This window comes from Anas acuta, chromosome 14, assembly GCF_963932015.1.
Source record: "Anas acuta chromosome 14, bAnaAcu1.1, whole genome shotgun sequence".
Classification (NCBI taxonomy): Eukaryota; Metazoa; Chordata; class Aves; order Anseriformes; family Anatidae; genus Anas; species Anas acuta.
The window spans coordinates 15,259,297-15,286,888 of record NC_088992.1 but is presented as its reverse complement, the minus strand read 5'-3'; the positions used below and the strand labels follow the sequence as shown (position 1 = coordinate 15,286,888).

Sequence of the window (27,592 nt, the reverse complement as noted above, 5' to 3'; positions counted from 1 at the left end):
TTAAATGTTATATTCCATTTCATTCGAAATGCACAGTAACAGTGCTATAAATCCTGTCCAAAATGTATTGAAAAAATGTAATCATGTAATTTAATTTGAATTAAAATCATTTTAATTAAATTGAAGTTTCATTAAATAAAATTGTCTTAACAATTAATAGTTATCACCTGTTTCTCATTATACTCGGTCTTTATTATCACAAAGAAGGCTTCTAAGTAGCAACAACTGAGTGCTGTCCCACCTGCGCGGGGACTGCAAGTTGTACAAGCAAACAGTAATTAAGTGAGATACCCACAAGGTGGTGCTGGTGATACGCAACAGCTGGGTAACAAGCCAAGGCAATATCTGTCTTCTGATTCTTGTGAATTCTGGAAGACATTTCAAAGACGGGTAAACTATAACTTTGGCTATTTTATAAATACATTATTAATAATGATAATGATGATATATGTGTATTCTTATATGTGAATTTTGATGCTTACATGATGCTGTTATCAAACTGCATTTTTGGTGACGAGCAGAATAATACCTGAATACTGAGTTAGCTAAGTATCATTGTAATGATTTAAACACTAAATTATATCAACTAATGTTAATAACATGGAAAAAATAATGAAAATTTTGGATCAGTGTTAAATTATGGATCAACCATAATGGGTATCTAAACTGATATTGGGTGTAAAGTTTAAGAGACCTCTTTAGGTACCGCTTTAAAAAGGAAGTTTAAAATTCATTTGAGTTGCAATGCATTCCATGTTCTGTTAAATATGGTTTTTGAAAACAATTTCAGGTTAGAAATTAGGAGAAATTTCTTCTTGGATAGAGTAGTTAAATGATAGAAGGGGTTGCCCAGGGAAGTGGTAGAGTCACCATCATAGGGGGTGTTAAAGGAAAGGTTGGACCTAGTGTTTAAGGACATGGTTTAGTGGTTGATATTGATGCTGGGGACAGTTGGACCAGATGATTGTGGATGGCTTTTCCAACCTTAATGATTCTATGAATTTAACGTATTTGTTATGAGACTGATTTCTAGAGCTCCTAGGTTTAAACAAACACTCACATTGTGAAACTTATTTTGTTATCTTTTACAAATTGTAACAGTTTTGTGAATCAATATTTTACAACTGTTATTTTAACCATAAATGTTTAGTAAGCTTTGAATAAACATCTAATTTGGCCTTGTTTTTTACAGAAGGATGAAAAATATAAAATAGTTATATAAGGTACTAGTCTAGTTATAATGTAAATTTCCACCATAGCTGAAATTTCCATTTTAGCTTGGCTCTGAATTTGTCCACTGAAGTATATATCCACTGAAGTACACACACTTCCATAACTGGACCCCTGTCTACTACATACATCTAAGAAGTTTATTGGTAAGGCTCCTAGCCCATTCAAACAACACCAGAAAACATGATAAATTTATAACGGAGGGAAAAAAAAAAAAAAAAAAAAAAAAACTTTTTTTATAGCAGAGTAGCTGAAAGTCTGTATTTAAAAGAGACTCTTATCCCAGATAGATTTTTTTCCCCCTGAGCAATCATGTGAAGTGTCAGAAGGCTAGTTAATATGAAATTAGCAAGAAAAATGCAAAAGGCCTCTTTGTTTAGCTAACATGCTTGAAACAGTGAGATGAAGTGATTTGGATGAGGTCAACCACTAATAGGTTAGAGAGGATTAGAAACAGTATGTTACTGGCCCTCAATCTGTTGCTGTAATTACTGAACTGAGTGAGTTCTTTGCAAGAGAACCTAAGTATTAGTGTACTTGGAATTCGCAGTAATAATCTACAGATCATGAATTCTGTTTAGTTGAAGGTGAAAGTGCCTCCTGTCAAAGAAAGCAGAACAGATATACCAACTAAAAAATGTGGAAGGGAATAAAATTTGGCTTTTAAAGGTTGCTCCAGCAAGTATATTAACATGGCTTTAGTACAAAATTGAGTTCTGAAACAATGAAGAATAGGTAAATGTCAACAAATAAACAAAAAATCAACTGTAGTGTTCCAACAAGTTACTTAACCCTTGATCTATTTAGCCTAAATGACTTAAGCAGCAAGTAATCAGCTTGTCAGCAGGCTGCTGTAACTCGCTTGCTTCCTGTAGCATTTGGGACGGTAAGTACAGTAGCAAAACAATCGTCAGCTCCCATGTTACACTGTCGAGATTCACTGAGCAATTAGCAGGTAAAGATTAAGAGTTGTTTTGAATGTGATTTGTTTTAACATAGATAAAGAAAACAAGCCTCCTCTACAGAATAAAGCCATATAATTGTTGTAATTACTCCATTGCTTAACACAGAATGCTTGCCTGCTAACAGAGATAAGACTTAGAAGGCATGCATTTACATTTCATACAGTCACCAGTGTACAGATTTAATTAAATTCATCTATCCAAATGTCAATGAACAAAACCACATAAGCTCCTTGTTCACAAAACATTAATGCATTAGTAACCCCTGGATTTGCAGAATCTCTATGGGAAAATAGCTGCTATTGCAGTCATAAGCAGGAGAAAAGTTTCTACAACCAAATATATAGTTCCACTGGCAAGCTGGAGACTAAAGACAACCTAAGCTGATGCGAAACATGGAAACTGTCTTTTCAGAGTTAAGTGGGGGAAAAGCATTTTTCTCTATAAAGCCAAATTTACTACAGAAGATTAACTCAATGACCTTGTCTTTCTATGCTCATCTGCAACCACTTAAATTAAAATCTACTTTCCTACAAGCTAAGTACATTTCAATGCATCCTGGTATATAGCTGAGCTGCAAATACTAGTATTATGTAGCTATTAAATATTTTATCACACTGTTGAATAATCATGTAGTACTCTGACAAAACAGTCATGCTACTTGACAAATGTGCATTGCAAGTAACTTATGAGCAACTAAAAGATGCACATATTTTATATTCACAAGTAGTATATGTGATCTGTAAAACAGTTTCTTAGTTGGTGCCAATTCATGAAGGAAAAGAGAACAAATTCTGAAAATAATGGAATGGTTTAAATAATGAATTTGTAATTTTGTATGTAGGCTCTGAAGTCTGAAAAGCATAAATGAAAAATCTGGCCGGGGAAAATATCAAGGAGCTTGTTAACACATTTCATGTATTAAATATCACCTACGATACACAACGGTGGAACTGAAGTGGGGGAGAAGCAAGCAGCTATTTTAACTAGTCTGTGGCTTAGCATGAAGTGATGGATAACCGACCTGGTGGAGTCATCGTGTTAATATGAAGTATTCACTATGCATTTTGCTTGTTTTGAAGCTGTACTCAGTAACTGTCAGGAGAACTACATGGATGTGTTAATTAAGTCACTGTTATCTGTGTTTTTAAACCAGGGAGTTGAGCTGTGGGTATTTGGCGTGGCTAATCACCCAGGGAATGCAGCAGAATCAGGATTAGAACAGAGGATTCTCTTGTTTCCTGCCCATGTTTTAATCAACTTGGCATTCTTGCCTGTCTAGACCACTTTGTATAACTATTAATCCCATTTCTATTGACAAAAGCTAGACCCACACATCTCAATTAAATGGCAGCATATATAATAATCTATGGCTTGGGCTATTTTATTCTTGTTGTCTTCCTCTATAGTATTTCATGCCATGTGCTCATTTTCCAAGCCCTGGTTATCTTAAGATAGCTATTTCTGTCCTCGTTGCTGCGAATAGGATTGTTACCCGTGCATCCACTTAAAGCCCATTGCTTGAATGTAACTTTGCATTAAAGGGGTTTTATTTCTGTCATGGCAGAACTTGTATTAGTATGTTTCTGTGCAGGGACTTTTGGTGTGGATGTTATGTCAGGTGCAAGAATAAGCCTATTATAGTCACTGATTGAAGGTGCAAACACAGATGAGTAAGTTAACCTTTTTCTGCAGTGGTTAAATTTAAAAATACTCAGGCTTCCTTTTAAGGTGGGGAAGAACAGTAGAGAGAAATGTGCTTCCCTGTCAGTGTGCGGGTCCCAAGAAATCCTCAGGGCTGGACATCAACAAGTGGTTACTTGTTGATGAGGTTTGCTCAGGGTGGATATTATTCACATCTATGCATTTTGGAGTACCTAACACCAGGAGATCCCTCCCTGGTGGAGAAAAGCAAGCTGTGCAGGTACTAAACAACATCGGGAGGCAGCCAAACGGTAGGAAGAAGTTCAGGAATAAGCGTTAACAGCACTGCACGACCCTTGGAGAGGCTTCAGGGAACCTCCCCCGGGCTGAGGGCAAGGCTGCTCTACGCCCCCTCAGCGCCGCCCGCCTCACGTAACGGTCGTGGCGGGCGCGCGCCCCGCCCACCTCAGCGGGCAGGCGGCGGCGGCTCTCGCGAGAGTTGGGGCGGCGGCGCGGAGGCGAGTTTGAACCCGGGAGCGGCGCGGGGCGGAGGTAATGGGGGGAGGGGGGCAGAGGGGGCGGCGGCGGCAGCAACAGGAGGAGGCCGCTCACGGCACGGCGAGGGGCGGCTTCTCTGTCCTTGGGGGGTTCCCTCCTGCACGGGGAACGTGCAGCCTGGGCGCGGCTGAAGTTTTCTGTGTGGAGCGGCGGTTGGGCGGCGGGTAGGTGAGGTCTGGAGCCTGCCGCGCGCAGCCTGACAGCGGGTGTGGGAGGGTGCCGAGTAAGTAACTGGCGAAACTCGCTGTGGGATGAAAGGAGACGGGTTGTTTCATTGTCATTCCCTCTTATCTGCCCACCTCGTTAGCTGTTTATTCCCCTTAAAGCCCTGTTTTCAGGATCAGCCCCCGTAGGACTGGCCATGGGCGGCTGTGCCCCGTGTAGCAGCGTCGCCCTAAGACCGCAGCTGCCCGCTCTCAGAGCGCTGATCCCAAGCGGACAATGGAGAGCAGAGCTTCTTTGTGATCCTAAAGGCACGTTCCAGCTTCTCCCTAACCAGCAGTGTGTCAATAGGGAAATTCTTTTTTTTTTTTTTTCTTCTATGTTTCTATCATAAAATTGAAAGCCTAAAATTCTCTTGGTTTTATCCAGTGAATGGTTTGTTTAGAGCTAAAAGATCTTGTCTGTGCAACTGGAGCAGAGCATGCAGAAGGACCTGGAGAAGCAGGGTGAGACCCCAGCCAACCCTCAGCACCCCTGCAGTGCTGGTGCAGCCCCCTCCCTGCTCCCCAGGCCCCCCGCACTGCAGCCCTCCTTGGCAGCGCTGCCTGGTCTGGCTGTTCCTCAACTATCTGACAGCTGCCTCCAGAGACTTGAATAAGACTTGCATTTTTGTGGGGTTTTAGCTGGTAATCTGCATTTTCATGAGACAGCCTCAGGCGTAGAGGCTGTACAGAAAAGGATTGCCATGAAGGACAGCAGCTTGTACTCTTCTGGACTAAACAACTGTTGCTTTCTTTGTAGGTGAGGTGAGAGAATAAGATCAAGCAAGATTTAAATGGACTTCTGAAGGTGAGTTAAAAATACTATTCAAATTTAATTTAGTAAACTAGGAGCAATCAAATTACTGTATGTTAAATATTAGTGTGTTTTTGAAGTGAGGAGGAAGCAATCCCCTTTGATGCAAAGTCACACCAGGAGTTGTAGCTTAGTTTTGTTTATGTTACTATGTCTTGCTATTAAATGTTTAAATATTAAATTCTCATAGTGTAGGTGTACTTGTAGTACTAATAATGTTACTGATTATTCTTAGAGATTATAGGCATACCAACTTTGTGTCTTCCACTGGTTTATTTTAGTTTAAATTGCAAAACTAGTGTTTCAAGCACTTCACTAAGTAGATGTGGGGAAAAAACCTTTGTTACATAGAACTTAACAAAAAATTTTTGAAATTAAGGCATTGCACTTAAAATCATTACTCTAAGCAATACTCTTTTCTGAATCAAAGAGTCAAATTTACTTACAATTAAGACAAGTATCTTGGTAATGTTCAGAAGGGTATGTTCAGATGTGGTAGTAAGAAGTGGCAACAATTAATTTGTATATACAAAACCAGGATATTGAATGAAGAATGACTTGAATATTGAAGTAATATAAATTAGGAACGTTGGCTTTGGATGACTTTGCATGAATTAAGTGTAATTTGTGTGCGCAAGTAATGTTATATATAGTTTGTGTGGTTTTGTTTTAATAGCACAGAAAACATCCGTCACATGCATAATGGTGTTTTTAGAAGGTTGTTTCCTGGCCTTCAGTTACGCATTTCAAGATAGTTCTATGTAGTTGTTCCACTGCATGCTATCTATTCATGCTATATAGTCAGGAATCAGCTGACCGAATTTTTAGAGAAGCAACTATTCACAGGGTGGCATCTTAAGAGAGCTCTCTTTTCTGTCTTGTATTGATGAAAGATACACTCCTCTATCTTGTTTAAGCAAGGAAATTCAGTAACTTCTTTGAGATTAATTACTGTAACTTACTGCAATACCTTCTTTAATAATTTGTTTTCAATCTTGAAGTAACAAAAGGAGGAAGAATGGAGACAGAGACCGTATTAAGTCTTAGACAACAACTCAAGGAAGCAGAGAATGAGCGAAGGAAGGCAGCGCAATATGGCTTACATTTACTGGAGTCTCAAAGTGAAATTCAAAATCAGTTGGATCAAACACGTCGTGAATTGACAGAGAAAACTGAGGTGATGTTTTAAACTTGAAAAAAAAAAAACAAAACAAGAAATTTCTTCTGTTTTCTGAAAGTCACAAGTGGTTTAAATGCCTAAATGTCCAGATTAATTTTAATGAACTTTTTTACTTTAGGTATTTGTTGAGAGGGTTTTTTGTCACTTCTCTAAGATGTTGAGCACACTCTTGTTTTCTAACTGGGTCAGGGTTTCATATTTTATTCTGCATCAAATGCTCAGCACCACATAGGATTAATTGTCTCTATTGTGGAATGAATAATAGTTACTTAAGTCAATTTGCTTTAGAATATATGTATTGAATAGGTTTAACAATTTGTTATGCTCTGCCTGTAAACCTGGTATCACTTAAACGTGTTACCAGCGAGACTACAAAATGGGTTTCATGGTCTGTACACTCTTTTAAATTTTTAAATGCTAAGGCACTCTGAAATCATTAGTACATTTCTTTACAGTTTAGAAAAGAAAGTAGTGTAGTGTTACAGTATTGAGATATTACTTAGTCTGCCAGTCGTCTTCTTGATAGTTGCACAAGAAAATTCCAGCCTAGGACATCTCTTCCACTTTTCCTAAACAATTTAATTTTGACTTTGTTTGTTCTCAGTCAGCCCATCCTTTAGATTTTCTGTTTCTCTTAATCTGGTCTTTTCCTGGCAGTACATTGCTATCCATTCCTTTGTGATAAAGCTGTGTTTCCTTGTGGCCAGCTGGAGTGTTGCAGCACCCTGCTGTTGTGAATGAACACTAATAACTTATTTGGTTGGTGTGCCATTAGTAGGCTTAGTGCAAGAGGGGCAGTTGGCAAGCACAAGTAATGAAGAAGGCAGAGCAGGATCATCCTTCTCTGCAGGCAGCCTGTGGTGCGAACCTGCACACACAAGTTACGTTCCACTGCTATAGACTGGAGCAAAGTTATGAGTTAAACTTCTGTGAACCAGTCCAACTTAGAGTTCAAGAGCTGGGGGAAAGAATTGTGTGCTTTCATCGAGCAGAATAACACCCTTTGCGAAAACTGCAGTTGTTCAACAGCTTCTTAAGAACTTGATTTCCATACTTCTCGTTGGAATCTGAGTTCCAAAGCAGTTATCGTGGACACATTAATTCCAATAGTAGTTGCCAAAATCTTTCAAAACACAGAAGTCTCCGTGCGCTTTTGTGAAAGTCCGCGTAGATATTTGATGGTAGACTTGCTTTACGTGGGTATGGCCAACAGTGCATTGCCAGGTCTTCATCATTGTTAAAGTCCATTCTGTATATTTAAGTTAAGCCTGTCCCTGATAAGCTGATGTCTAGGCAGCAGAGGTGGATTTCCTACTCGACAGATCTTAATTTTGTTGTTTCTTTTGCGCTCTGGTTTGTCTTCTAAGATTGATTTTTAAAGAAAAATAATCCTACAACTTCAGAGTAACTACATTTTGGCATTTTTTTGCATTAGTTTCCTTTTTTATTTTCTTCCTTTTCCTTAGTTGGTGGCTGAATGGAAAAGTAAAATTATGCTCCCCTCTATTGGTAGTGTATGTGTATGATCTGGCATACAGAGAAACAGATTAAAAAGCCCTTCATAAGTCTGGAAAGGCTGACAGGTTTTATAACAGAACACTAGGCAAGTTTGTCTTTACCAGGCATAGAACCCAACTGTTCTGTGGTAGAAGAACACTCAATACACTGTTACTAACTCTTAATATGGTTGAGTTCCGTCTGTGGTAGAAATGACACATACGCTCTCACTGTTAAACTTAAAAAAAAAAAAAAAAAAAAAAGTGGTGCCAACACTTTATTTTGAATGGGAAATGCCATTTCCATGGAGGACAGAATACTACACAACCCACAACCAACTCACGCATAAAAATTGAGAGCAATGATGTAGGGTTTTTTTTGTTCTTTACTTGGGTGTGACAATTCCCTACTTGGAACATCAACAAAAAATTGAGTGAGCTACAGGCTTTAAGCAGTTGGTGCCTTAGTGCAGAGCCTTTATTCAGTGCAATGACCATTATGTCTAGATTTATCACGATGTTATTTCTTGCAGAAATTTGAACAAGATAAATACTCTCTTCAAAGAGAAATTGAACTTAAGAATAGAATGCTGGAAAGCTTGAGTTTTGAATGTGATGCCCTTAAGCAACAGCAAAATATGCAACTGGAGAAACAGAAAGAACAACTTGCCCGAGTTCATGGACAAGAAATCAGTGACCTTAAAAACAAGGTTTGCACCTAATATACAGCTAAAATGTTACTAATAGCATTTAAAAATGTTTTGAACTTATAACTGCATAGTTGTAACCAAAACAAATCTAATGAATAGATGTAATATGTAGCCTTATCTTTCTTTACCATATTCAGCAGTTTGATTTGGAACTGGGCTCACTTTTTTTCCAACTACTGTCACGAAAGTATTAAAACCATCATGATGGCTTTTATTAAAACAAGAACTAGAGTAAAAAGGTCAAGACAATAAGGCCAGATTTGTTGATTAAAAGAATCCAAGTAAATATTCTACAGCTTGCCAACAAGAAATGAATTCTTGAGATCATAAAAGATGTCACAGGCCTAAATTATTGTTGTTAAGAAGGGAACGAGCTTGTTTAGTTGATGTTTAACAAAAATCTGCATAGCTACATTGTAAATTGCATACAATTCCAAAGTTTATTTTTAAAAGGTTACAATTTTATATTTCTGAGACACTTCCTTGATTTGAACATGAGGCTGAAATATTGTGCTTCTAATAATTTATTTTAAAGTGGTACTACTTAATTGTCAAATGTCTTTTAAGTTGGAGAACCTGAAAGCAGAACTAGATGAAACCCGACTCTCAGAAAAACAATTGAGACACAAAGTGGATCATCAGAAAGAAATAATTGCTGCTAAATCAGAAGAGCTACACATGATGTCTGAACGTGTACATGAAACCATGTCTTCAGAAATGCTCAATCTTCAGATGGAGCTCACTGAACTAGAAAGTGTGAAGGTGTGTGGTTAGCACTTGAGTATTGTGCTTTTTTGCTCGCTGCAGTTTTAGGTGCTTTGTATGTTTTGCTGGTTTGGCTTAGTAGGAAAAAATATAGCAATAGCCTTAACAACTAGATTTTAATTCAACCTCTTCAAGATGATATTTTGTCTTAAAAAGTCATGTGTCAGTAACGAGCGTGTTTGTCTCATTTGGGTCTGCTTTTCTTGAATTTGCTTCATAAGCTTTTTATTTCATACTTGACTTCTGTATTTAGGCCAATGTTGAAGAAAAGCTGAATGAACTGCAGTACAGTAAAGAACAATTGGAACTCATAAACAGCAACTTACGTAATCAGCTGGAGCGTCTACAGGGAGAGAAAGAAGAGAGAGAAAAAGAAGTTGTTTCTTACTGTAACGCTTTAGAGGTATTCTCTTAATTTTATGCAACAGTGCTAGCTAATCCCTGAATTCCACAAGTGGTTGCTGCTAGATTTTCAATGAAGTAAGGAGAAGAGCTTTAAGGGGAGTTTGTTTTGAGGAGGGAGGAAGAGAATGCAGAGGAAATAAAGGCTAAACCATATTTAGTAGATCTGTGTTAGCTGTTGACAGTTTGTCTCTGTATTGGCATTCCCTTGTGGAAGGCTGCACATCAAGATCCTTTGCATTGCAATATCCTGTTTTGTAGCAGGAACTTTTAACAGGTCACCTTACACGATTCCCATTTTTATTTCAAGTTCCTTTTGAATGCTTTGCAGAACGCTGTTGGGGAGTAGCATGCCTGTGACTACCACCATAGCAAGGATGATAGCATCAGTGTCATCAAACCAACTGATAAATGTACAAATTTTTCTTTAAAGCATTTAGTTATGATACTGTCTGTAAGAGCAAGTGGGATACTGGGCCTCCTAGTAAAATGATTTTCGTTGTCTTTCTGGCTAGTACTGTATGTACAGTTAAATACTACTGTATAAGGTAATTTGTGCTAAATGTATGAGGAACAAAATAGATAAAACTGTTTGATTAAATGAATATGCAATACATCACATTTTTAAACTAGCTTTCTCTTTGCTTAAATCTAGAAAGCTCGTGAAGCTAATCAAGAGCTTCAGGTTCAGCTGGATCATGCAGTGCAGCAATCTTTGGACCCTACAAGTAAAGGCAATTCTCTCTTTGCTGAGGTACAACTATGCAACAGATGTCTGAGAATATGCAGAGAAGAGATCTTTTATCATAAGAAATCAGACTTATGTTATATTGAAAACATAAAAGTACCTGATCTATCTGGCACAAATCTCTATTCCTCAAATTCTTCTATTCCTTCAGTGTTGAACTGTCAAGGGACGCCTCAGGAAAACAATTTGCATGCACAGTCTAAAGCTGGGAAGATAATGACCTTAATGAAATGACTTAAAGTTGCATGGTTATCAAGATGAAACATGAAACTGAGGGTTCATAATAACAGTTCTGTCTGAAACTTTGCTCTAAGGAGTCTTGTTCAGCTGGTGACCTTTCTTTAATGCAGAAGATAATAAGTGAAATATTGAAAGATAATGTTAAATGCTACTTTTAAAGAGCATGTTGAAAAATGGTTGGATATTTGAACATTCAGGAGGGTTTTTGAATAAGAGTTTAGGTGGTATTAAATGCAGGCCTATATGCTGGCATTTTGTTTTCTGACCACCCTCACTGAATGGCTTCATTTGATACACAGTTCATATTTATTTTAAACTATTTGTTCTGATACAGATAGTAAGAATCAATACTGGTCCAGAATAGTTTTGTCTAACTGTTAGTTATTCCAATATCAAAAGAACAAAAGAAATCTCTTGTACTTGATTGACTAGAGTTCAGCTGTTTACAGGACTGTCTACTCAGTATTTATCTCGGAAGTTTTGACAGTAGTACGCTGTTGTTGGAAAAGCAGTGTTTTCAGAACCAACAGCAATTTCTAGTTAACTTCTTTTAACACTCAGAATCCAAGTGGCAAGTGTTATTTTCATAGTAATAATTGTTAAAAATGTTCTATAGGTGGAGGACCGTAGGGCAGAAATGGAACGACAGCTGATCAGTGTGAAAATAAAATATCAGTCACTACAAAAACAGCATGCATTCACTAGAGAACAGTTGCAAAGAATGAAGGTATGACCATTATTGTAATACTCCAGGGTTTCCTTGGGGTCTGATAAAGCAATGCTGTAAAACACAGGCTAGGGGATCTGATTCTCTTTGAACTGTTGTACTTTAGAGGTGTTGGGTGGGTGGGGAGGAATGGGAGAGAAGACAAGTTGTATGTCATTGTGCTACTTAGCTTCAGTAGTGTATCAACACTTTTTCTAGTGTTACTGTTTAATTCTAGAATGCTAAGTTAAGCTGAAGGCACTGTCTGCTTATGCTGATAGTAGTTCTTAAATGGGTAAAACAGCTTCTGCCAGTCTAACTAGCTTTTTTTTTGGCAGTTGCTTTTTCTTTTTCTAATTCTCATACTACATAAATAACTTGTGTTTTAACAGAGGTTCTCAGGAGTTAATGCCTTTGTAAGCAACAGAGAAAGCTTTCACTCTGTCATTTGATCACAGTTTTTCTTCCTCTGAGTTGCTTTTTTGTTGTTGCTTTTTTGTTCCTATTTTTCTTCCTTCTCCCTATATTTAATGCAAGAATAGAAGTCATAAATGAACTGTAGTTAACACCTCTACTGGAGTGTGTCCCTGCCGCTGGCAGGGGGGGGGGTGGAATTCATTGGTTGTTAAGGCCCCTTCCAACCAAAAGCATTCTATGATCATAACTATTTCATCTAGACTTCCTTAGGTTGGCAACTTGCAGGTTAGTAAATACTGTTGAGAACCATAGTTGGCCGAAGCTGCTCTATAAGACAATGTCAAGGGCCTGCTGCAAGATTGTCAACTGTTTTCATGTTGGCCTTATGGTTGCCTTATATGAGAAGGGATCATTCCAGTTGGATCATGCAGCTTGTCTGAGACGAGTACTGAAACATAAATGGTGATAAAGAGTAGCACTGAGTATATAGAGCTGTGACTTAGCTTTTGTGGAGAAGCAAGTTGAAAATAACTAAAACACCACTAAGGACAATGGAAGAAGCACTATATAGCCAAGGAATGTTCATTGGAATATCTCATTGAGAGCTGAAGATGAAAGTAAGTAAAATGGTTGAATAGGATCAGTTTCTTAGATTCCTTCTGTCTCCTTGTAATGAGGGCAAGTCAGCGATTATATTGGCCGAATGGTTACATTTAAAGTTGTCATTCAGGACTAAGGCAAGTAGGTATCCCTTTTTTTAAAGTTAGTATTTGGAATTTCAATTTGTGCTACTTTATCCTAATAAAATATCTGCTAGTACCAATGTTAGAGAGCAGTCATTTGTTATGACCACTGTTTTGTTCAAGTTGGTATCTTAGATCTCTTGTGGGATCTCTTCTGTTTTGCCTTGCATTGTGTTGCTGTGCTAAAACTGTGTGTATAGTGAACTGATGGCCAGTCAGTACCTGACTCCAGTAGTGTAGTTCACGTTGTTGCAACATCAGTTGTCAGCGTATTTGAATTGGTGTATTCACTGAGGACTTCGGAGCATCTGACTTCTGGACACAGTGTAAAGAGTACTCCTCTAAAGGTTTTGCCATGGCTGGAGTATTTACCGCAGCTTGTAGTAGCCCTTCCGGTTTCTTCTTTTTTGTTGCTGTTGTTTTTATGTACTTGCACTGCACTTTGCAACTTTGACAGTTAGCAAGTAGGCTCTTAAGTGAGGGGGAAAGGCTATATGTCTACACCAGTGGGGAGTGCAAGTATAGTTTTAGTCAGCCATTGGCAGGTAAAATTTTATTTCCCCCTACATCCATTGGAAGTGAGGAGGAGGAGGAGATGACTGAATCTGTTTTAGATCTGGTTTGGGTACAGAATCATCAATCTCTTCTATTTGATATACAAGATGAAATAGGGCAAATGCTCTTCGCTGGCTTGCTGTGTTAATCTGTAGTCTTAGCTTGCTTCAGTTGATCCTTTCTCTGCCACTTCTCCAAGTGTCTTATGGTGTTACTTCATCCATGCTGACTTAACTGTGAAACTTTCACCAGACATTTTTAACACTCCTTTACATGTTTACAAAACTGCATTTCATATTCTTTCTTTAGTTGTTGGAATATCTGTTGTGTCCCTTGTAAATGGACAGGTTAAAAACCTTGTAGCATGATGTTATGCTAAGTGTGAGAAAAATCTGCTCTAAATGCTAGATCTTGATTTACTTCTACTTTTTTGTAATGAAAAAGGATTTTCCTGTGCTTGGAAGGGTGCCTTTTATGGAAGATGTAAAAGAAGCTGAAATTCTTGGATAAGTGTTACTGAGCATAAACTAAAGTGCTATATGTACCTCTGAATCAGAACTGCAAAAGACAGTGTCTTTGGTCGGTTTTTAAATTTGTTGGGGATCCAGGTTTTTTTGTTTGTTTGTTTTTGAACTGAGAAGTTCTTCATAGATGCATTTTAGCTCTGAATGAGCCTGCAATGTAGCTGAGTTCTAGTTAACTTGGTGTTTAAGCTTCAAATGCAAAATGTTTTGTGCACCTCCTTGACAGCATGGTTATAGGCTCTTTAGTCAATAAGAAGAGATGACACCTTAGGACCATGTTGTGTTCAGGAAGGTTTTGGCCATTCTGGAGAGTTTTAGTGTTAACAATTATAAGTTGACACTATGTTTAATTGTCAGTATTGAGTTTAAACACCCAGTGGTTTTCTATATTTACAAATAGAAGCAAGAGGTTTGGGTATCCTGAGCTTTCTGAGTAAGACATGTTCTGTTGCTTAACCCAGTGCTTGTTACAAAAGTTTTTTCCTTTTTTTTTTCCTAGCTGCAAATGGCTACACTGCTACAGATGAAAGGTTCTCAGGCAGAATTCGAGCAGCTGGAACGCTTACAGTCAATGTTGGAGCAAAAGAATGGTGAAATAGAAGATCTTCTTATGAAAGTGAGACAATTAGAAAAATTTAAGGTATGTCATCTCTAAGCGGAAAACTCAGAAGGTAACACATGAGGAGAAGGAACGATTAAAACTAAGGTCTGTGCTTAGGTTTAAAAGGGATCCAAAGGCTTCTCGTTCCTTTATATGACTAAAGTTCTGTTTTAGAACTGAAGAACACACAGTTCTGAAGTTCACATAAGCAAGAAACCCATTTTCTGTTCCCCTTCTTCCCCCTTCCTGTTTAATGTCTTCGTAGTTTAGATAGTTACCTGTAGTGTTTAATTACTTGGTCAAAGTTCACTGAGCAATACATTTTTTGTGTTTTTGTTTGTTTTTTTTTTTTTTTGGAAGATGCATGCATCAGTTTTTAGTCTCTCTAAGAGTTCTGATATATATATGATATTTGCTGATATTATGATGCCTTGACTCAGTAGCTGAAGTGCTCTCTTTTTTTTTTTTTTTAATATCTGAATTGCTAAATGATTCTAGTAAAGCAACTTTTTCAGTATTTTTATGCAACTTGACATCATCTCTATTTTGGAAAGGGAGAAATACAGGGCAACACATGTATGCACTATTCCAATGTTACTGATGTTTGTGTGTATTCAAAGTCTAAAACTGTAGCTTTGCTTACTGTCTTAGATACTAATGTACTTAATTAGCACTTTCTTATCATAGCTTTGGAATGTGAACTGAGGTTTATTAGCTTATGCTGTGGGATTAAGTTTTCCAGGATAGTGTCCTCTATTCTGCATTTAACTGAAGCAGCATAAAGCTAGGCTTAACCCATTTTAATAAGCAGTCAAGACAGCTTGGTTACTTTACTGTTTTTTTGTCACATGTAAGCTTGAGATATTTTTTTTTTTCCCTTGTCTCTATGCACCAAATCTGTAGTGTCAGCAGATGAAATAATAGATTCAAATAGCCATCAAAATTACCTGTATTCAGTGACTGACAGGAGGTTCTGAGATCTGTCTGACAGTTTTTAAAATCTGAGTAGTCTTTTTTTTTTTTTCCAAACCAAAAATTGTGACCAGAATGTCACATGAGACTCAAATATTTTATGAAACACTTGGTACATCTGTGGCATCTTCAATGTGAACCAATTTTCTTATCTTAAAAATTGAATTGATTTTCAGACTTTTGGCAATTAAATTTGGGCTATTGACCAACGTGGCTTCTATTCTCTACCTTTGCAGGTCCATCTGTTGAATAACAGAGGACTGGCTGCTTGCATATTTGTAGCAAGTCAGGAAGTGCTCAGAGCAGCTCAGTTCTCTAGTATGTTTAAACATACCGTGAAGCTGCTATATAGAAGCACAGTGAAAACTTCATCTGAGTTTACGTGCTTGTGAAAGTTCACTAGTTAACAGCTTGACGCTTCTTCTTCTGACAGACTTTATATGAGAATGTGGAAGAATGCAGAGCTAGTACTAGCTCGAAAGGAGAGTCCGAAGATGGTTACTATGCAGATTTGCTGCAAATGAAACTTGACAACTTGAAGTAAGTATCTAATGGTCTTAGGCCTAGAAGTCGGTCACAGTGTGAATGTCTTCTAGCTACCTATTTCCCTTCTCCATGTTTTGTTCTCTATGATGTTCACTGCATGTGGAAATACGCTCATTGCTGAATGCTGTGGAACCATCATGTGTTTGTTACAGGAGCTTAAAGATGCTCTCTTTTCCATTATACTTATTGTTGTAACAAATGGCAGCAGAACCAGTTTGTATTACTGCTGCTTCCTTTTAGAAACATTGTTAATACTCTATTAGTTAGGTGATAACTCAAATATATTTGTATTCACATTTTTTAAAAGTACAAGTCTTTTAAGCTGTGTGGCAACTGTATGATGCTTCTTCAATTCTATAGGCTGTATTTCTCTGTAAAAAGAGCCAGATAAGTCATAAAATGCCTTATGGCTATACTTAGTTGAGCTGTGCTCTTTAGTTAGTGAATTCCATATCTATTCATTAGAAATTCCATCATGTCTGGCTTCAGGACTGTTGTGAAGCCTTCAAATGGAAGTCTTGTGCTTTCCAGAGGAGACGGTGGTCTGCTGTGGGAATTTTTAGAGAATTACAGAGTATTAGGGATTGGAAGGGACCTTTAAATATCATCTTGTCCAATCCCCCTGCCGGCACAGGAATACGTCCAGACGTGTTTTGAAAGTTTCCAGAGGAGGAGACTCAATGACCCCCCTGGGCAACTTGTTGCAGTGTTCTGTCACCCTCACTGTAAAAAAGTTTTGTCTCATATTTAAGCGGAACTTCCTGTGTTCCAGCTTACACCCATTGGCCCTTGTCTTATCATCTGGACATAGAGAAGTTTATTACCTGATTGTTGCTGTTATGAGAAACTAGCATGATCTAAGTACTATAGGACAACTGAGGAAAGATGGGTCTGTACTTGTGATGTGGAAATTAGTGACATCTGAAACAGAGGCAAAGAAAAGCACTATCTTAACATAATTTTTTTGTGTTGGTTACTTAAAGTAATACTTTTTTGTTTATGTATAGATTGTATTATCAATTACAGAAGTAGTTGTTATGTAAACATACATGGACTTAACAACAACAACAAAAAATAAACCCTAGTGAATTTGTAAGTCAGGGAGAGCTTCTTGAACCAGTTACATAATCATGTCCGCGTTCTTGTAATACGGCTTTTTAATGCAGTTTTTAACACACACTGTGTCTCTGGTAACTCAGTGTTCTTTGTTAATTTCAAGTAGGTAACTCTCCTTCTGCTGGAAGGTGGCTTTCTCTTCCTACTAGTGTATAAACATAAATTTTATGTGGAGTAGTTGAATGTTTAGTTAACTTTGTACATACTGCCTTAAAAAGAAACTGACTGTTATTTTCTTCCAAAACAGTAAGGAAACTGAAGCCTTGAAAAATGAACTGTCCTTGCAGAGGATGAAAGCTTTGTATGAAAGCCAAAGAGTTCTGGAAGTTGAAAGGAAGCTCTTCACAAATGAGAGGCATTTGCAAGCTTGTCAGAGTGAGAATATGAATTTGCGAGTTATGCTGGATGAGTTAAAAATGAAATATGAACCTGAAGGTAAAAATACTGCTTTTCCATATGCAAAAAGAAAATACATGGATTTCTCAACCAACCTGTTCAGTGCTGTTCAACTTAAGCTACTGCCTTTGTTCAAGATACAAATTAATGTTTAAATGGTGGTCTTTTGATAATAACCTGGTCCAAAACCTGTTGAACTGAAACAGTAACAACAAAAAAAAAAGAAACTACCTTGCTGAAGGATCTTACTTCAGTATGTATAGTAATGTTAATTTTAGGAGACTGAACAATACAAATACAGTGTTCTGAGCCAAATTTGTTTTGGTACTTGTCCAGACCCAAATGATTTATTAGGAACCTTTTTAGGTAGAAGCATTCATCAGCAACATTCAAAATGGGAATAAAATAGTTGAGAACATATTAATTCAGTTCAGAGCATTTAAGTCTTGTTTATTTTTTGAAAAAAAAAAAAAAAGGTAGAACGTATAGAGGGAAGTACATCTGGTCCATAGTTACCAATAATTAGTTATGTGAACGGGTGCTCTTTAAGCAATCTAAGTAACCTATTAAGAATTATTCTGAGGTCTTTAGTCACGTGAAATGCTCTTTACTAGTTTTGATGGCTATTAAGAACGGTGGAAAAGCTAATCCCAGCTTTTTACTTGTGTATAAAAAGTATATTGCTTTCTTTCCTTAGAGTTACTTAAAGTCACTAAAATTAAAAAGAAGAGGGAGAAGATTCCAGTGGACACTACCTGTGAATATCTGGACAGCAAAAATACTTCAGTAAAAGAAGCTGCTCTCACTCATTTGCCAAGTAAGGAAGAAGATAAAGTCACTTGCAAGAACTTGGAGCAAAGTGACTCTTTTCCCAAAAAACAAGTTCTTGAAGCACCACCAATAAACATAGCTCTTCAAATGATGCACAAAGTAATTGAACCTGACAGAGAAAGAAAGAGAGTTAAAACTGAAGATGAGAGTCATGACGACTATACTTCACATAGCAGAAGTGGAAATAATTCTTTGACTTCGACTGCCCCCAGGTCAGTGTCAACTTCTGTGTATGGTCAAGGCAATCAGCACAGACCTGCATCTCTTTTCTTTCGCTGCATGAACTATGCTATCCACTTCTTTATCTGTTTCCTCAGTGTTGCATGCAGAGTAATTCCTCAGCTCCGGCTGCCTGCGTTCAACCTCTTAAAGCCTTTTAGAAAGACTAAAATCATGGCTCATGGAAAAGACTCTTGAAACTCTAACTACCTTTGAAATAACTTTCCCATTACTTGAAAAAGTTTAAGGTGTGACAGCTCACTCAGTTTGCTCTTCCTTCAGAAACAGGACTGTTTCTTGGTCCTTCAAAGCTGCTATATAGTTGGATTGCGTCTTAAGGTAACAGTCAGTAGGTATCATGCTTCAGTCTCTGAAGTTTGAGGACAGCTGGAATGAGGAATGATGTGGCTAAAAGCCTAAGAATTACTGAATATTTTAGTAATTATTTATCCCACTTGGGTTAACATCACTTGCAGTATACAAAATCATGTTTAATTATGCCACGAATTCATATTGGCAGGCCACTGACTTCACTAACCTGGATGCATGATAACTTGAAATATAGCTGTTAAAATTAAGATCAATCTTTTCCTGAGGAAAAGAACTGAGAATTTTAGTTACTTTTTGTTAGATAGTACAGTAATTTGGCACAGTAATTATAACTTTTTTTTTCACCTTGGTAAAAGGAATGTTGTTTTCCACCCACCAACCCCAAGGTGGTGCTTTTGTCTGCTGTTCATATTCATTATTACAATAAATGTAGTATTTTGGGGATAGCTTAAATGATACAAGCTTATATATTGATGATATTTGCTAGTAAAAATAACACTTCTTCCTAGCTTCCCATCACCCACCCCCTTTCCTCTGAGCTTTCTTCAATATTTAAGGTGTGATTCTGTGTGTATGTCTGATAGTTTCAATTACATGATCAAATAACTTTCAAAGATAAAACAATAGAACGTTTGTCAGAAATACAATGAAGTTGAGGGGATTTTTTTTCCATTTTGAAACTTCCCACGTGGAAGCCATTTTCTTTGGCTTTTCATGTAGTGATATAAGGCTGGAGAGAAAAGAATGGCTTGGGAATTTGAAGCGACTTAAAGCTTAAACCTTCCCTGTCTAGAAAGTTGTATTTCGTCTGTCCCCCCACAATCAAGCTTCCATATTTTTCCCCATGTCCAGTACACACACCACTTTAATTTGTTGTTGCCTGCAGGGCTACTTGCTATGTTCTCCATAGCAGTTGCTTTGTATTCAACAGATTTTATGAACCATCCAGTGAGGAAAGGGTGCGCTAAAATAACACGAACTTGAATTTATTTGAGTATACAGAACTTTTTATATGTAACTTGTTACAGGATGAAGTGCAGATTCTTGATGATATCAACAAGGAACTGTTCGTTGACACTGTTAAAATTAGCAGTGTAACCTGAGCTGGGATTTAAATGCTTTGATTGAGGGGAAATGCTGTATCTTGATATCCAACATCCCAGAGGGCATATGTGTTTCAAACCAAGTCTCAGCCTGTTCTGGAATAAAAGCAAAGAAAGCTTAAAGATACTCTTAAGTTAATATGGCAATACTATACCTGATGCATAGGAAAGAATATGATAATTAGAACAGTATTTCAGGTCCTGTCAATAACAAATACTTTTCAGACCATTTTTATTGCATCTAGAATGGCAGAAGCTTCAAGGCTGGAGAGGAGGGCCAGCTATGTGGAAGTCTGTTCAGTAGATCCAAAGCTGCATTCAGATATAATTGGATTGGTATTTTGACTCTCAGATCAATTGTTCACGGTTGCATTAGATACAATTAACAGTTTTAAAGTAAGCAGACAGTGCAAGCTTCTGAAATGGTCTGGTAGAAAGAGCCGTTTAAATAGCTATGTCAGTGTATGCAGGGACTGTTCCTGAGGAGGAAGGAGCAGGGAAGTCAAGCTTGGGTGGTGAAAGTTGAGAGGAGTGACGATGTTGTTTAATGATGGTGTTCTGTGCACATAAAGGAATAGCTATCATGTAACCTGGGTGTGAATATCTATCTTCATTTCCTGTTATTTATCTGGAAAAGAAGGTGAAATGTCTGCAAAGAGAAAGCTATTAGAAACAGTTCATGTGAACTGAAGAGGTAATCCTCTTGCGAGCTGAAGGGGTTGAGGAGGGAAAAATGTGTTTTGGGATTGATGTGTTGGAAGTAAAGGGAAAAGAAGTGGAAGAAAACAGTCATAGTTCAGGTGGGTGTTCTACCTTTGTACCTATTGCCCTTGGTACACAAGAAGAATAAAATATAAATCATTAGCGGGGGAAGGAGGGACACCCCCACAAAACCACATGCAGACACACAAATAACAGCACCATATCCACTTTTAAAATTTTCAAAATGGTGTGAAGAACCAGTAAAGGGTAAATCCAGACAGAATGTTCTATTTGTATTTGAAGTTACATTAATGGTCTATTAAATCCCCAATGAATGATCTTGTTAAGATAACATTGAGGATTCCCTTAACCCTTATCTGTTATGACTTATTATGAAGTAGGAAGTTTTGGTAAAATCTGAGCTTTTGAGAAGCTGGATTTTTAAACAAAGCACAGACTGTTCTGTGATGGATGTGGGTAAAAACCTTACACAGTAATACTGCTAAATGCAGAGGCACAAAAATTGTGGGCAAGTTGAGCATAAATGTGGACCTGAAAATGGAGAGTTTGGGGGAAGAAGAAAATATTTGGCATTGGTGTGGTAGGTAATTGCCAGTATTTCCTCTATCTCGTGTGGAGGAAAATGGGATGCTTGAGCCAAGAAGGCTAATGTGGTCATTCGAGGGTGTTTTTTGTCACTGGAGTGGTATTTGTGCAATGATCTGTCTAGTTAAGTTGTTAAAGTTGCATGAAATGTGGCACTAGAAAGAGCCATAACAAGTGTGAGTGGGTGGAAAACCTCATTTCTAGCACATGGTATTAATAAGTGTTGTTATCCTAGCTTTGGAGTGATTGGGAAGTAGTCAGAGATGATCTGTATGTACTTAATGGTGGCAGATTTCTTTGCTTGTGGAAGTCTTGCTTGCTAATGTAATACTTAGCGAGATAAAGACAGATAACTGAACTATTAGTATAAGTACACATTGCAGATGTATTGACTTAGAAAAGTTTTAAGGTAGCAAATGAAACATAGGAATTGTGCTGAAAACGTGGTAGTTGAGACTAAAGGCTTAAATATTTTTGTGACTATTTTCAATTGTTACTGCTATTGTAATTGAGAGGTAATAGGTAGTGATATCTTTGGGCCAACTGTCTGTAAAAAGATAGAGATCTGTACAAAAATGCTTTTCTTTGCTTCTGAAACTCAAATAGCAAGTTTCAGCCCTTGCTACTTAGTTTAGTTTGCCTTTATTTTTGAGGTTGTTTGCTTCAGTTTGAACTAAGGAAGGACTTGTGTGCCTAAAAGCTTACTCATTCTTATAAGCTATTTAGATGGGTAGAGTATGGCAAACTTAACCTCATCTGGACTTGGGTTAAACAAGAATCTTTTAACAGAATGCCTGTGGCCATTTGGCTGAGCAAGAGATTCAGATAACTAATACTCCCTTCAAGGTTTTAAGTGTGACACCCATCCTCAGAAGGTAAAGTGGCATCTGATGAGACCAGTCAAGCTTCCTTAAGTGGGCAGAACTATGTCATGCTTATGAAGTGTACAGAGATAAAGCGTGGTGGAATCATGTCATAGTTGAACAAGGATTTATTTCAGAGTAAGTGTTTAATGGTCTTCTCTCTGCGCTATTTCCCTGTGCCGATACTGGATGGGATTCCCAGATGGTGTGGGGTTTGTTCTAGGAGCTGGCTTGGTATGAGGGTTGCTGGGATAGCCTGGGCTGGCTGCAAGATGCCCACCAAGCCATTCCTTCAGTCCCCCTTCCCAACAGGATGGAGAGAGAATAAGATGAAAAAGGTCATGGTGGAGATACACAGAGATCGAGTTTATTTTTGCCCAGTAATTTGCCCCGTAGGCAACTTGAAGATTAATGCCAATTAAATAATAGAGTAATAGTGAAAAATGAAGACAAAACAAAGATGCAAAAAATCACAATCACAAAAATAAAAAAAAATACCACAGTGAACAACTCCCGCCACTTCTTCCCAGGCTCAACTTTACTCCTTAATCCCAATTTTTACCTTGTCCCTTCTGAGTGGCACCAGGTAGATGAGGCATGGCAGCTTGTAGTCAGTTCGTGGCATGCTCTGCTGCTCCTTCCTCACGCTTTTACTCTGCTCCAGCTTCGTTCCCTTCCATGGGGTATGGCCTGGAGATCTGCTCCGATTTGGTTCTCCATGGGCTGCAGGAGAACAACCTGCTTCACTGCGGTCATCTTCCTGGAGTGCAGGGCAGTCTCTGCTTGGGTGCCAGGAAAATCTGCCCATCCTTCTTTACTGACCTGGGTGTCTACAGGGTTGTTGCTCATGTGTTTTTTCCTCGCTGTTGTGCAGTTTTTTTCTTTAATCCTTTCTTAAATATGTTATCACAGGGGTGGTCCCCAGTGTTGCCATGAGCTGAGCCTTGGCCAGCAGCAGGTCTCTGGAGATGGCTCTGGCTGGCACAGGGGCAGACCCTGGTTGCTTCTTACAGAGGCCACTACTGCACTCATTTCACCCACCAGCACCTTTCTACATAAACCTAATGCATGGCTTATCTGTCTTTATGAAACTGCTGGTGGCTAGCTTGCTTTTTTTTTTTTTTTTAAAAAAAAAAAAAAGAATTAGTTTTGCTTTGTGGCTGTGCAGCATTGTACTGGCAACAACAGCAAGGTACAGTTAGGAGTCAAGGAACAGGAAGTTAGTAGCTTCTTAGGAAAACTGTACAGTGAAGAGAAGAGTCCATAAAATTACTGTTACCTCTTGCTGGTCAACTATAGATTCATTTTGAAATTAACAATACTTCTTCAGAGAACTGTCTGTCACATAGCGGTTCTCAAACTTTTACACTAAAATACTTTAAGCAGACCTTGACTTTAAACTTAGAATAGTCAATAGGTACTTACTCAATTACTTTGCCTTTGACTTTTATGAATTCAAAGTTGCTAAACTCACAGCTAGGTTTCTGTGGTGCAAAATGGGTTGTCTTAGAATATTGTTTAAGCTTTCTTATGGGAGGAGGTGAGTGTTGCTGAATTCAGCACTCAAGCACATGAATTGGACTATATGATTAAACAGAAAAGTTAGTTTAAAATGTGACACTTTTGGGGCTAAATCTCAAAATCAAACATGCACATAAGCAGTCATTAAGGCAGTACGGGTAAGAAGTGCAGCTGAGCATAAACTAAATAATGTCACTTTTTAATAATACTACTCATCAAAGTACAATGGACTGTACTAACACATACATCCTTTTTAGAGTTAAATTGATGCGAACATTTGAAATTACAATTGTATTTATAGGGTGGCTGCAGAAGTAGTAAATGCGGAGTTGAAACATGTTTGAGGTTCTCACTAACAGCAGTGAAATTATTTCTGTAATAGTCATGGCTGAGTATATTAAAAAAGCAGGAGAGCTTTTTCAGGATGCTCGAGATACATAGTGGTATCGTCTCCAACTTTGATTTGTGATTGAAAAACTACCCTTTCCAACTTCGTCCGTCTAGGTAGTCATTGCTTGAGACACTTGAATGGCTTTGTGTTGTATTGGCATTGTGGTGAACCCAGGAGTGGAACTGGTCAAGCCACTTTGTTTAGGTCTTCCAAAACTTAAGGCCTTGGTCTCTGGGTTAGAACTCCAGTTGTTCAGCAGATAGCAAGGTGGTTCAGCTGGTGCATGGAGGCTATAGTTATTTGCTGTAGACACCAAAGAGCAGGTGAGCATTTTATTACAAAGTAATTTTGGAATTTAACTAAAAATGGATTTTGTCCCTTCTCTTGTTGCATGTAGTACCCTGAAGTATTTCCAGGCCACCTATAACACACTGAAGTGAAAGAGGTCTGGTGGGTGGAGCCATGATGTGGGTTGCTGGTATTTATTTGTTTGGATGGTTAGCGGGAGCCTTACCTGTTCATTATCACCTTAAAGCTTTTTTGTCAATTCTCAGTGTGTATTTACTGGAAGCCAAAATTTTTGTAAGTGGAAGTAAATTATGATTATCTATTGCTGACCCAGATAGAAAAAAATGTAACCAACTTAAGGAGTTTACCAGTATGAAATATCTCACTTTATTCTCATAAGTCAGTATCAGTCCTCTGATATTGTTAACATAGTCTCAGGAACTTGGGTTACTTTCTGTTGACTTGTATACACATTTTGCTGTACTTTTGAAGCATAAAATTAAGTTATTTTAATAGCTCTTAACTTTGAGATAGTGTGATGTTTCTGATAAAAATGTGATTTCGAGAGTTACTTTGCTACATCTACAGTATAGTATTAGGTGATTCCATTCAAGGAGAGCGTTCTGTATAAATCAAATCGTGCTGCTTTGGAACATATTTCAAGTTAATTCTGTTTGGCCTTTTTGGTTTGTTTGAAACTTTTCTTGGTTCTGTTTTTTTTTTTTTTTTTTTTTTAATAGGGACTTGCTGGAAATTTTGGCTAGACTCTTTGGATGGGCAGGGGGGTTGGACAGGTATTGTTTAAGGTGGAAGAGAGGGACCGCAGGAACAGATGCTTAGGCACGAGCAGCCCTTTCTTACAGATGCTAGGAAAACACAGGGTGAACTGCAGATTAAACACTAACCAAATGATTACTAAGTAACTAAATGATTACTAAGAATTCTCTTCTTCTTCCCTGAGTTAGGAGTTCTTGTTGTAATTATGTAATTACTTGCAAGTTGCAGCACATCTAAAATGGAGTGCACCTGGTAGCAAGCAGATTATGGACAAAAAATGGTTACCCATCAGAATGACAGGTGTGGACTTGCTACCAAATGAATGCTGGAATGCAAACAGCCCTACAACGGGGAGATGCACAGCAAACTATACTTGCTATTTAGTGTTTTGAGGCAGTGCTTATAGAAAACAATGTGCAGAATACTTAAAATGGTTAAGTACTTTATTTGATATATGTGTGTGTAAAGATCAAGTTAGGAGGACTGGGGGAACATCTAAGTTGAGGCTCCCAAAATACTCCTATTCCAGTTGCTTTCATGTTTTTTGTCTTTAGGCATTTCTCTATTACAAATAAATCTCTAATGACTTTAGCAGTCCTTTTTTGTTTGGAAAATTATTACTGAAAGCAGCTGTAGATTGTTGTGGACTGCTCACTAGTGGCTCTTCAGACTGCTACAAATTATTCAAGTTATTAGAGAACTGCTTTAGTGGAGATGTGTTGATAAGTAAGTCAGTGTAAAACTTGTGTTGGTATGTCAAGCAATGTGTAATTTGCAACTTCATTTTCCATTAACTTGTTTTGCTGTTGAAACAATTATGTATAATAGTTAATTATTTGTAGGAGATCCGGAGATGCTACTATTGATTAGTTTTAATGACATTTGTATGCTTACTAAGTGATTCTTAATTAAAGCATCCAATTGTACTGAGAGGTCTAATAATTGTTTTTTAACTTAACACTTTAACAGCTTTGCGGTAGCTAACACTGTATTCCTGTTTACATTCATATCAGAATTAAAACTTGTCACTGGACAAATTATGTAATTTCAAGCCTGAAGATCAAGTTCTTCCCATTTATTGTTTTCAGATCTTCAAGAACTAAGATAAAGCAGTAGTAATGCAAAAATGTGGTTGGAAACTAGTATCTTGTTTTATCTAGTCATCTTTTGTTTTGTTAATGCAAAAGCTCAGCTTGATCACACTCGTATAATGTTGCTGAGACTTCACTTGGAGCTTTATACTGCTGTGATGTGATCTTTGCATACATGGCACAATCAATGTGGTTTTTTTAAAGGCTGATCCCAACTAGTTACCAATTTCAGTAAGCTTTTTTGCTAGACTGCAGCAGATAAGAGGCAAAAAAAAGACAATACGTGAAGTGATGAAATGTAAGGAGACACTTTTCATCTTAATTAATACAAAGACACTTTTCACCTTAATTTATTCTTAATACTCCTTGCTCTCTTTGCACATGGATGCTCTTAAGCCAGTTGGCTTGCTCAGTTTTGCTTAACTTTTATGTTAGCTCTGTTTTGTAATAACTAAATATGTATTTAGAATGGTTGCTTTGCCTGTAGGTTAACAACTGAATCCAGACTTGAAACTACGGAAAATGAAGATAAGAAGGAAAATATAATCACGACTGAGAAGAAAACAAAAAAGAAAAAATATACTACATTGTATGTGTCTTCTAAACCAACTCCTGAAACACAATGTGCTCAGCAGTAAAACTAATTTTCTGAAAGGAAGCTGGATAGTTTGGAGTCCTGCTTCAGCAGGAAATGCTGAGTAAACTTATGTTGCATGTAAATACACAGGTTGATAAAAAAAAAAAAAAATATTGATCTGCCTTGTTTTCTGAACAGTATGACTACATTAATGAAAGCTGCACTTTTGATGTCTTAACTTCACAAAGAGCACCTGTTAAGTACCGTGGCAATGGGACCTGAAGCATTGCCTTGTCTTGAATCTTAGCTAAGACTCTACATGCTTGTTAGTCATCACTTGTTGGAAGCATAGTGCTATTCTGAATGATAAGTACTTGCTATAGAAACAGGGGTTAATGTTGATGCAGAAGGAAACTAAGTCATGAGCAATTGCTCCTGAATTTCTTTCAATTCCTGGATTCAGAATTCTTAATGATTTTCCCCCCTAATATGTAATTGTTCAGCTTGCAGGCTGACCTGATTGTCAAGATGTATGTTCAATTTTTTTATGCATTTTGTGGGTTGGTATACGTTTGAAACTTTACCATCTTGTATTTGTATGAATAAATAAAATCAACTTTGCTTTTTATACCTTCATAAAATTATTCTTTTGCGTTTGAGACAAAACATTTTTTTAAAACTGCCCCTTTTTGATTGACAGATGTTTTGTTGGAAGTATTTTGTTTAAAAAATACAACTCAATAAAAGCTAAGGTATTGTAATGCA

At 37.6% G+C, this 27,592-nt stretch overlaps 1 protein-coding gene across 5 annotated transcripts; it reads left to right on the top strand.

The window, feature by feature from the left end:
* The first annotated feature begins 287 nt into the window (after positions 1–287).
* Positions 288–27,592, top strand: SPDL1 (spindle apparatus coiled-coil protein 1). Of its 5 annotated transcripts, XM_068698067.1 has the most exons (13): positions 4,405–4,558; positions 5,358–5,405; positions 6,413–6,588; positions 8,621–8,797; positions 9,365–9,559; positions 9,816–9,965; positions 10,620–10,718; positions 11,569–11,679; positions 14,397–14,537; positions 15,904–16,010; positions 17,380–17,567; positions 18,226–18,571; positions 26,738–27,592. In XM_068698067.1, exons 3-13 carry the CDS (start codon positions 6,430–6,432, stop codon positions 26,886–26,888), a joined length of 1,824 nt encoding a protein of 607 aa, XP_068554168.1. In that variant the 5' UTR covers positions 4,405–4,558; positions 5,358–5,405; positions 6,413–6,429; the 3' UTR covers positions 26,889–27,592. The 5 variants fall into 5 exon arrangements, with proteins under 5 accessions (XP_068554165.1, XP_068554164.1, XP_068554163.1 ...); XM_068698064.1 differs by lacking the exons at positions 4,405–4,558; positions 26,738–27,592 and adding an exon at positions 288–390 and having other exon boundaries at positions 18,226–26,725; XM_068698063.1 differs by lacking the exons at positions 4,405–4,558; positions 26,738–27,592 and adding an exon at positions 4,279–4,388 and having other exon boundaries at positions 18,226–26,725.

Coding starts and splice junctions, on each gene's coding strand:
- SPDL1 (XM_068698064.1), top strand. CDS start 6,430: ATGGAGACAGAGACCGTATTAAGTCTTAGACAACAACTCAAGGAAGCA. Junction 6,589..8,620: donor AATTGACAGAGAAAACTGAG/GTGATGTTTTAA, acceptor TATTTCTTGCAG/AAATTTGAACAAGATAAATA. Junction 17,568..18,225: donor AATGAAATATGAACCTGAAG/GTAAAAATACTG, acceptor TTCTTTCCTTAG/AGTTACTTAAAGTCACTAAA.